Source organism: Pundamilia nyererei, unplaced genomic scaffold (genome assembly GCF_000239375.1).
Source record: "Pundamilia nyererei isolate P.nyererei 1_Seehausen unplaced genomic scaffold, PunNye1.0 scaffold00155, whole genome shotgun sequence".
Lineage (NCBI taxonomy): Eukaryota > Metazoa > Chordata > Actinopteri > Cichliformes > Cichlidae > Pundamilia > Pundamilia nyererei.
Genome location: NW_005187556.1, coordinates 56,041 through 66,772, shown reverse-complemented (window position 1 = coordinate 66,772; position 10,732 = coordinate 56,041). Strand labels below are relative to the sequence as shown.

General features: G+C 39.5%; 1 protein-coding gene across 1 annotated transcript; it reads left to right on the top strand.

The window, feature by feature from the left end:
* The first annotated feature begins 259 nt into the window (after positions 1 to 259).
* eno2 (enolase 2) lies at positions 260 to 10,721 on the top strand. The gene is made up of 11 exons (XM_005745169.1): positions 260 to 351; positions 1,179 to 1,237; positions 2,606 to 2,675; positions 3,871 to 4,004; positions 4,310 to 4,401; positions 4,597 to 4,727; positions 5,307 to 5,504; positions 6,908 to 7,109; positions 8,538 to 8,646; positions 9,442 to 9,500; positions 10,433 to 10,721. Exons 3-11 carry the CDS (start codon positions 2,642 to 2,644, stop codon positions 10,500 to 10,502), a joined length of 1,029 nt encoding a protein of 342 aa, XP_005745226.1. The 5' UTR covers positions 260 to 351; positions 1,179 to 1,237; positions 2,606 to 2,641; the 3' UTR covers positions 10,503 to 10,721.
* The last annotated feature ends 11 nt before the right edge of the window (positions 10,722 to 10,732 follow it).

Sequence of the window (10,732 nt, the reverse complement as noted above, 5' to 3'; positions counted from 1 at the left end):
TTACCACCAGGAAAGCAGCTCACACTTACCATGCCAGAAAGCTAAAAAATAAAAATAAAAATGCAGAGCTTGGTAGTTTGAAGCAGCTGTTTGGGACATCAAATCCCCTTCAGCTGGCCTCTAAAATGAAGCTGAGCAACTGCAGGGATTATTAAGAAATGACACAAGGCATAGGGAAAGCAGTCTGAGATGAAGACTTGTCTAATATCTATCATATCAAAACCTTAATTCTTTCTCTCTTAATTCGTTTTTCAGGTCTGTTCAGGGCTGCGGTGCCCAGCGGAGCATCCACAGGGATCTATGAGGCTCTGGAGCTCCGAGATGGAGACAAGAGCCGCTACAAGGGCAAAGGTATGAAGATGCATCAGCTGAGCTTGCACAGACCGTTACATTCGATGAGAACTTAAAGCTGCATTCAGTATTTATGACCACAAGAGGGCGAACAATGAAGAGATCACTGACTAACAGAAACAGAGTGCTGTTTTCAGTGACTAGTGCTGCATTTATATGATACCAACACACTTCACATTTTATAAAAACCCTACAAAACAAAATAAAAACATAATAGACATAATATAGATTTTTATAAAAGCTTTATATACCCAACAAAAGTAAAAGCACTTAAGAAGAAATAAGCCAGATGTGTTGACAATGACAAAAATATAGAACATTCAGAGACCTTTAAAGTAAAAATTACAGTTTTCTAGAAAGTTTCTTTAATTCAGTGTTTGTGACGCTGTTAAAACCTTTGTCCTGTCGACGTATTCCTCTCACAAATAGTTTTGCAGTGTAGATGTTTGGACATCTTATTTTTATTCATAATATGACGCTAAAATGCCACAAAAGTCTTGATAAAGTCCAGCATTTTAAATTTGTCTAACAAATCATTTTTACTGCTGGCGAACACTGAAAGACACTTCAGTGACTATAAAACAGCCATTGAGGCTGCGGTGCTCACCTAACCCTCAAACAAATGAATCCACAGTAAATCTCACCCTAGAGTTGCTGCAAAAGCAATCAGTGCTGATATGAAAACATTTCCAAGTAATTTGGAACACTAATAAATAAAACTGTGCTCTGTTTTCACTACAATTTAACATTATTTGTTATTGATAATTCACGTGTTCACCTCACGTTTTGTGATGCTGTGCGTCTGATTTCCTTCTTTGTCACTTTAGGTGTTTTGAAGGCAGTTGGGCACATCAACGATACTCTGGCTCCAGCCCTTTTAGCCTCTGTAAGTCCTCACATCACTTATTATACTATAGAGGATTAACGTCAATCTTAAACCTATTTTTTGTTATGTACTCAGTTTAATATAGTACTTTCTTAATCGAACTGACCGCTCAAAATAATTTTTAGCTACAAGCACTCTGTGATTCCTGTGAGCTGAAACAACAGCTGCAAACATCTGCATTAAAGCATGGATTTCTGCTTTTTTCCCATTATGATGGGAGTGAAAGGGGATATCTTTCATATGGTCATCTCACACACAGATGCCCCACCCACGTCCTGTTCTGAGCAGCAGCCAATCAGACAAAAGTTGGCTTAAAAGACGGAAGAAAATAGCCAAAACATCCAAAACAGCTTGATTATCATGATTATTGTGACCTTTTGATCACACTAAGCTGCTTTAGTTGGAAATAATGGAGCTGGAAATAAATATAATAGGTTCCCTTTAAAGGGAAATTTAATTACCATTATGAATGTCTTCTAATTAATCATTGTGTTGGGAGCCGTGCATTAAAAACTGCACACATGTGTTTGTGTGTCTCCACATTTTATAGCCTTAAATAATTAGCTGTTTGAGTTATTGAGGCTGAAAATGTTAAGACTTAAAATGTGAATAATTGTCTTGGAACAAACAATTGTCATCAGACGACAGCTGATGGATTACCATACTGACTATTTAGTAACTCCAGAAGTGGAGTTTATATGTGGTAAATGTTCCCAATATGTCATACTGGTGGGATGTTACACTTTTTAAATAACAAAGCATGGTAGTTTAGCCTACATAATGAGTGTTTGTCTTATTTGTTCAGTCTAATGTGTAATAAAGATTTAAGAATGAAGCTTTTACTGTGCATCAAACCCTGATCTTAATATTTCCACACACACATTGGAGGAAAAGTGGGATTTTCATCAGTTAGCGGCACAATAAAGTTCTGTGGTTTATTTCTGTAGTAAAACTCTGAAGTGGACGTTAATGACAGAAATCTGAATCCTTTGAATATTATTATAGAAAAAAATTATTTTTATTTATCATTATTTATAATGTTGTCAATGTAACAAAAAACATGTCAAATTATAAATGTTGGCAAACAATGAATTTAAATGAAAAGAATCGCAGGTAATTCACAGAAAAGGTGAAGGCTGAAGCTTTAGTGTATTACACATGCACTATTTGAAAACATTTCCTAAATGGAAACTCTTTCGTGAATGAATGATTTTACTCAATGACATTACAAAAATCTGAAAAGAGGGGCTTTATGGAAAAACGATCTCATGTCTTTTACATTTACTGCAACTAAATGTATGTATGTAACACATATGACTGTAGACTATATGTGAATATCACCACTTATGGTTCTGCTTTTGTCTGCAGGGCATCAGCGTGGTGGAGCAGGAGCAGCTGGACAACATGATGATCGAGATGGACGGCACAGAAAACAAATGTGAGTTGAAACCCGACAGGAGCAAATCGAGATGACTAACAGCACATCATCAGAGTCTAGCAGCCAGCTGGAAATCTCCCCGTTCCTGCAGCTCAGCATCCATTCGTGTGAAGTCACACACATTTTGAAAAATGCTTTGCGCCGAAGGTTTGTCACAGAGCGCCTCACAGAGCGCCTCGCAGAGCGACGAGGGGCATAAATACAGATTGAGCAACGAGATTTGTGTTCCAAACAAGCTTTGGCACGATCAATGCAAACTCACATCTTTAATAAATAAATGCAGTGCTCATTTATTATAATTTAAAATCATGTTCAGGCAGCAGTGTAATCAGCCCTCAAAGTAATGTCGTTTGGGAGAAATTAATCTCTGCCAGCACGGAAACCTGTCAGACTGAACTGCAGCTGAATGTATCGGCTTTCAACGACAAACATGCTTATACCCAAAGAGCCGTGGCATTTCACTTTGCTTTAGTTTTTACAGTTACACAAATTTAAACTCATTTTTTAAATCTATGGTTAAAAAATAGTGAGATAATCTTTTTAAATTAAAGCAAAAGATGAAAGAATTTAAAGCAACAACATATCGAGGAATAAATTGTGTTTTTCAAAAGAATAACAAAATGTAAGGTAGCATGAAAAAAATGTCAGTAAATAGAATCTGATTTGAATCATGGAATCTATATCAGAAATGCTAAAGTTTGAGTTTAAAGGTTTAACTTTTAACTCTTTAAAAATCATGTAAATTTGAATGGATCCAATACTCACTACAAAATGTTGCAGCTACAGTCGTACTAAAGGTGACAGATACTTCTGGATGTAGGCTTAATCCAGGAAAAATCCAGGGAAATGGCTGTAAATGGAATCTTACCTGCCAAACTTGGTCATGCCAAATACGATCTACATTTAACATTATTTATTTAAAGTTTACTGAAGAAAACAGCATTAATCATCATAAAACCCCCACATCTACCTGTGTGTCAAAGAGGCCACGCTCCTATAATGTAGCCAGGTTGTAAACATGCTTTTTCTGCTATAAAATTGGACCTTTAACATAGAAGTTAGCAGGAACTGACTCCTTAAAATGGTTTTTCAGGGTAAGTGATACGACGTGGCACATTTTTGCCAGTAAAACTGAGACACTAGACACTGTGGATGCTAACACCCATCACTTTCTCTCTTATGACCTTTCAAACAGCCAAGTTTGGGGCCAACGCCATCCTGGGAGTGTCTCTAGCCATCTGTAAGGCTGGCGCAGCAGAGAAAGAAGTCCCCCTGTACCGCCACATAGCCGACCTGGCTGGAAACACAGAGCTGGTGCTGCCGGTTCCTGTAAGCATTTAAATCACTGCAGAACACCTACAGTGCTGTGGAAACATTCACACGGCACCTTGTTGTTCAGTATGTCACTGAAGGATTATTAGAACACCATGTAATGTAACATTTCATATATTTAATGCTTCTGTTTACACCACATTTAAATACTTCTGCACACTGGCGAGACGTCTCTACTAAAAGTCTTTTTGATTAGTTGCTATAGAAACACAGAAAGTGATGGATTCGAGGACCTTTAATCGTTTTTAAAGCCTTCTTTCTGCCTTTTTGTTTCCTTTCCTCTTCTTTTCTCTTCTCTTCAGGCCTTTAATGTGATAAACGGAGGATCTCATGCAGGAAACAAACTGGCCATGCAGGAGTTCATGGTGCTGCCAGTTGGGGCTGAATCTTTCAAGTAGGAATTCACCTTTAAAAGCATTGACTGTTCATAAAAGTCTGATTTCTCAGCTGCTAGATTTATTTGATTTAATGCATTTCTCGTTAAATCATCCTGCTTTGTTGTTTTTGAAACCACAGCTGGTGTTGCTCCTTGCCTCCCTGTTCTTGCATCCTGTCACAGTCATTAACAGGTATCTCTTCTGTCTCTCAGGGAGGCGCTAAGGATAGGATCAGAGCTCTACCACACACTGAAAGGAGTCATTCAGGAGAAATACGGCCAAGACGCCATCAACGTTGGAGACGAGGGAGGATTTGCTCCCAACATCCTGGAGAACAGTGAGGGTGAGGAACAGATATTTGAATAATTAACAATATGTTTGGGTCTGTTTGCAGCAGCTTTTAAGCCACCTTCTTTAACTGGAGTGGGAATCAGTAGATAGATCTGGGAAAGCTTTGATTATGGAAAATTTCTGTAAACATGATCTTTACTTGACTTCCATTGGTAAACAAAACAAAATCTAAAATGGAATATTTACTGACATGTAAGTTTAATATTACTTAATAGGTTCAGTCATCAGAAATGCTTTAGATGTTTTCCACCTCTCAGTACTGCCTGTCTGCAGCCTGAGAAGCTAACTCATACAGAAGACATGTTTGAGCCTAATCTGGCCTACTTTCAGCACTTACAGCTCAGTTGTAGTACTCACACAGTTGTGGCCAAATATGGACCAAATATACCTGAGATGTGGCCCATATATAAATTGGACCTGAGTCAACGCTGTCAGTCAAAGCTAAATGTGGCCCTTCCACGTGGACCACATTTGGGGCAAACATGCCTGCCTACCCGAGAAGCCTGGGGGCAAAAGATTCACTCCATTTCTTATTTTATATCCCCCCCTTGTCTCTTTCTTTGTTCTTCAGCTCTGGATCTGCTGCAGACAGCCATTGAGAAGGCTGGCTTCACAGAAAAGGTAGTAGTCGGGATGGACGTTGCCGCCTCGGAGTTTTACCGTGAGGGGAAGTACGACCTGGACTTCAAATCCCCACCAGATCCAGAGCGACACATCACTGCAGAGGAACTGGCTGACATCTACCAGGGCTTCGTCAACAGCTACCCAGGTTTGCTTATTTAAATTTGTACAAAATGCAACTGGTGTTTGGTTCAATGCAGTTCAGTCAATGTCAAATGGTTAAAAAAGTAGTTCTTTATCTAGTGATAAAATAAGTTAATGTGACATAAAGGTGAAATGCTTATTTCTTCAGTAGTGTTGCTGGACTGCAGAAACACGACATGCTTTTAAATCCAAGGTTGCTGACTCTATGAAACCCAAAGAAAAACGGCTTGGCCTTTTAGCTAGCTGACATTTTCAGCTGACTTAATGATTTGAACACAGGACTTCAGGGCCAAATGCTTTTATCTCCACCCTTGTTTACGCATTGGGACGGTGAAAATTCAGCATTTTCTCCATTAGTGGATTACTCTCAGGCTCAGTAAAATTTCTGGGGGTTTTTTGGGGTTCTTTTTGTTGGTTTTTTTTGTTTTTTTTTTTTCCTTAAATAATACAGAAGAGATACAGAAACCCGTCAACAATAATAAAGACAATAATAAGGCCAACTGGATTTGGAGGATTTACAAGCATTACAGGTGATATGAAGTTTGTAGAGAAGTCACTTGGAGGTGTGACTACTATCAGTGTCGTACTGGATTAAACTGTGTTGCATTAGTCCTTCTCCAGATGAGGCTGACTTTTTTCTGCCGCTGTTCTCTGCAATAACGTTTAATGTCCCCTCTATGACCCATTATATTTTTCCCCATTTAAGTATGTAAGTAAAGATTTATTTATTTCATAGACAGGCAGTCACAAAGGGCTGTGCACAAAGATAAAAATAAACAGAACGTTAAGTAACAAAGTAGACAATATACACAATATAAAAGGTTAAATGTAAATACAAATGTAAAAATAAAATCTATCATATATAAACAGCTTCAGTGGTAGGAGCTCAAATGAAACACTGTAAGACTTAAATGGTAAAATCAGTGAGTGTAGAAGTAATCCCTGTGAGCGGAGCTCTGTATGATGTCATTGAGAGAGGACATGTAATCAGATCCCTCCATCCATCTTCTTCTACGAATCCAGTCCGAACTCTCATGGGGCGAGAAGAGAGATAAATAAGGGTTGTTTTGATTCCAAGAATAGCTCTGTGTAACCAGTTGTGCCATGTGTCTCACTTCCTGTAGGGATCTTTTTACTCTGTAACACTCATCTGATCTGGCCTGAAAAGACCTGTGAGTTGTCTGCTATGAGATATACTTTGAAAAGTCTAAAAACGGAGTTCAGGGCAGCTGAAAGAGTTCCCTTTGTACCACTTAAATGATGATATCTTGAAATTGTCCAATAATTTCAAGGACTTGTGTTGTGTTATCTGAAAAATTACATTATTGGTTATTATTATTAAATCACTAGTTAGCACTAGCACTCCCCCTATTGATGAGTAACAGACCTCTCCTTTTTCACTTCCAGTGGTGTCCATCGAGGACCCGTTTGACCAGGATGACTGGGAGGCCTGGTCGCGCCTGACGGCCCAGGTTGGGATCCAGGTTGTTGGGGATGACCTGACGGTGACCAACCCCAAGAGAATAGAGAAAGCTGCTGAGGAGCGAGCCTGCAACTGCCTGCTGCTCAAAGTGAACCAGATCGGCTCTGTCACCGAGGCCATACAGGCGTACGTCTGCTTTGTCCACAGTTCAATGAGAAATTTCAGTGTGGACACGATTCACATTGTGGAAATCAAAACAAGGCCATTTAATAAATGAAAGAAGTTACAAATTCTTACATATTGGGTATTTAAAGATCCATAAATTCAATTTGTCACTGACACAGTGTTGTCCTGGAGCTACAGAGTAACCCTCCACCCCCTCAGGCAGGTCCGTGACCTCGAAGCCTCGGATTGGCCGAACAGCGCTTTCAATCTTTGCTGAGGTGACAGAGAGAGGCACAGCTGTCCAGCTGTCAGTCAAAGATGTGGAAATATAGACACACACATACCCAGTGGATGTCGCTATAGTGTCAGTCACATCGGTCATTACCTGTCAGCCATGTTGGCCTTGTTCCATTTATGGCGGATATATGAAGGACAGGAAGTGACAGAAGATGTTTAGGATAAGGTTCAGCTATCGGTCAGACATACTGCTGACGTGGGTTGGCACTGCTGCGTATATGTTTCTGTACACTTGATGATAAATTTGTGAAGAGTGTGTTTGCTCCAGTCTTGGATGTGTGTATCATCTATAACAGACTTACCAAACTGTCACTCAGGGTTATGAAGCCATCAGTCACAACAGTGTAGCTGGATTAGAGCAGGAGGGGAGGAGGGAGATTAAATGATAGACACAGAGCTGATGACAGTAAAGGTGATGTATTACATCCATCACATGAAAAGCTTCCTGCATCGTGAATCTGATACATTAGCTACTTTTTTTTTATAGCTCACGCGAACCCCGAGGGGGCAATACACTTTATGTCTTAATCTTCATGTTGTTAGCAGGTTAACATGCGAGATGAGCCGCAGTTACAAATGAATTATATCAGATTAATTAACTTGTCCAATTAGCACAGCGCAGTTAATATATGCAGCACAGTGTGGCATCAGTGTGTAGAGGGAAGGTGAACTATGTGCTCCCACGACCTTCAGTGCTGCCTCGTACTGTGCTACAGTGGTTAGCATCCAACCCTCTTCAGTAGTCCACCTAAATAAAAAGTGACTCTTAGTGGTCGCTTTTAGGGATTTATGTCATTGTTGGATTTTAGGGTTGAAAGAAAGCAGAGTTTAGCCTTTTTTGTAGGCATAGCTAAAATTATGTTGTCTCTCGGCTTCGTATGTTCTTGTCCCACGGTGTCAAACGTTACCCAGTGAACATTTCAACACCGGGAAACCGCTGTCTGACTGTCTTTTGTAGCTGTCTAGTTTTGGTTAGAGAAAATTTAAGTTATGACGCTTTGGAGATGTAACTTTGCTATCAGGTAGAGATCTTTCTTAGCAAAGGGAAGTTTGTCTATGGGAACAGTTTTATTATCAATTATTATCCTTTTATCAATTGGAAGAAAATGAAAATGACTAACAGAGTGCTTTGAAACAAACTTTGTCCTTCAGGTGTAAGCTGGCTCAGGCAAATGGTTGGGGTGTGATGGTCAGCCATCGCTCAGGAGAAACAGAGGACACCTTCATTGCTGACCTGGTGGTGGGACTCTGCACTGGACAGGTAAGTTTAGAAGCTGACTCCAACGTTTAAGTCTCTCCTCCAAACCAAAGTCAATGTTATGGCTGATGTAGATATAGGTTTCAGGTTTTTGTCCTTGTAAGGATGTAAGAATCCACAATCGTTTAGCTATTGTTTTTTTTCTTGTTGCCTTTAAAATGTCAGTAAACTAAACTTACAGTGAATATTACGTTTTGTAAGTTTGTTTTAAATATATAAAATAAATTGTGAAGTAAACTGAACAAGATAAAATAAAGATATTAGTGCATTTCTTCATGAGAAATTTAACTTCAGCCTTATATTGTTTTGTATTATTCTTTAGACTAACTGACTATAAGTGAATGGAACTAAATGTCTAAAATAATTATCAATTCTCTTCTAAACACAGAAACACACATTTTATTTTATCTTTTGCTAATACAGTAACAATAGCCAATTTAAATAATTTTCTCTTATGACCTTAATTCTTTAGTATGACCTTTAGCCCATAAAATATTAGCATTGTGCTAATGCATGCTGATAGTTACACAGCTGAAGTGCAGGTACACCACAATACAAACCTCCATATTTGTACAAAGAAGCTGGTTAGGGTGGCTGAATGATGCTATCCTCTAGCTAAACTTCTCGTTCACCTCACTAAATTTACATTTTTGGGCTACAGCTCCACAACTGTCCAGCTTCATCCTGAACTATCATTCAAGTGTTTCCCTGTGAAGCCAGAAGTCCAGAGAGTTCTTGGTGTTATGTTTTAATATTCTGTTGGTCACCTGCAGGATAATGTTTATCTTACTGTTGCAGATTAAGACTGGCGCCCCCTGCAGATCTGAGCGGCTGGCCAAGTACAACCAGCTCATGAGGTCAGTGTGCTGCAGACAGAGAGGTCTCTCTCTCTCTCTCTATATATATATGTATATATATATGTATGTATTTAATGTGAAAACATTCTGAATCTAGAATTAAAATAACTCTAAAAACAGTCCTTTTTTTCAGTATTTACTCATGGCTTGGTTGTTGTTCTTCTGGCCTGTTGAATGTTTAGTAGCCCCTTTTTTTAGCTCCAGATCAGGCGGCAGCATTACAGCGCAGCTCCTCAGGTGCCTGCTCTGTCCTAGTGCTTACCATCAGAGAGCTAATTGACATGACAGGCGACAGGAGCGCTGGTGTCACCCCATGTGCCCAAGCCAGTCAGTGGCAGGGGGAGGTGGGAGGAGGAGACAGGAGGGAGGGAGATTGGATCGGCTCAGCGGTGTAATCCCATTGGACTGCTGAGGACCTGTTAAGGGTGCAGAGACTTAACGGGGGCATTAACGAGCAATAAATGCTAATCAGCGCAGTCGAGCGTGAACACACACACGTGAGAATCTGTTGTGCAGCAGGTAGATGCTGTAACATGAGCTTTTTAACAATGGAAAAACTGAGTTGTGATTTGCATTTTCGCATACATCCTGTTTAATTTTTTTATATGACCAATGATCTTCTAATGTTGATTATTTTGCTTTTATCTAGGGATATAAATGGATTATTTTGCCTGCAGCTGTGGTGCAGTGACGTGGCAGCTTGTCAGATTTTTGTTGATTTGTTGAAGTTTTTATGCAAAGCAGATTATAAGTAAGAAGGCTGTGCTGGACATGCAGATATTATTTTCAATATATATGATCACATGTCGCCAGTGCAAAGAATATAAACTCTTCCTGGTTACAGGCTGACCTTATGAAGAAGAACAGAAATTATTTCCTTTCAAAAACAATTAAAAAATGTTGTTTTTGTTTCTGTCTTCCTGCCACTGTAGGATTGAGGAAGAGTTGGGCGACCAGGCTCGCTTTGCAGGCCACAACTTCAGGAACCCCAGCGCTCTGTGAAACTGACTGACGAATGACTTGCAATGACACACACACACACACACACACACACACACACACACACACACACACACACACACACACACACACAAGGAACGAGCCATGTATAAGGACAGATTACAGATAAGCAAAAGAAAATAGCTAAAAATAACTAAATAAATAAATTATGCACTGAACTTAAAGGTAGGGAGATGAAACTGTATGCACACACACACACACTCACACACACA

What these genes read in the sequence shown, in the direction of transcription:
- eno2 (XM_005745169.1), top strand. Translation starts at nt 2,642, where the DNA reads ATGATGATCGAGATGGACGGCACAGAAAACAAAT. An exon ending in AGCTGGTGCTGCCGGTTCCT is followed by an intron (nt 4,005 to 4,309) that starts GTAAGCATTTAA and finishes TCTTCTCTTCAG; the next exon opens with GCCTTTAATGTGATAAACGG. An exon ending in AAGTACAACCAGCTCATGAG is followed by an intron (nt 9,501 to 10,432) that starts GTCAGTGTGCTG and finishes CTGCCACTGTAG; the next exon opens with GATTGAGGAAGAGTTGGGCG.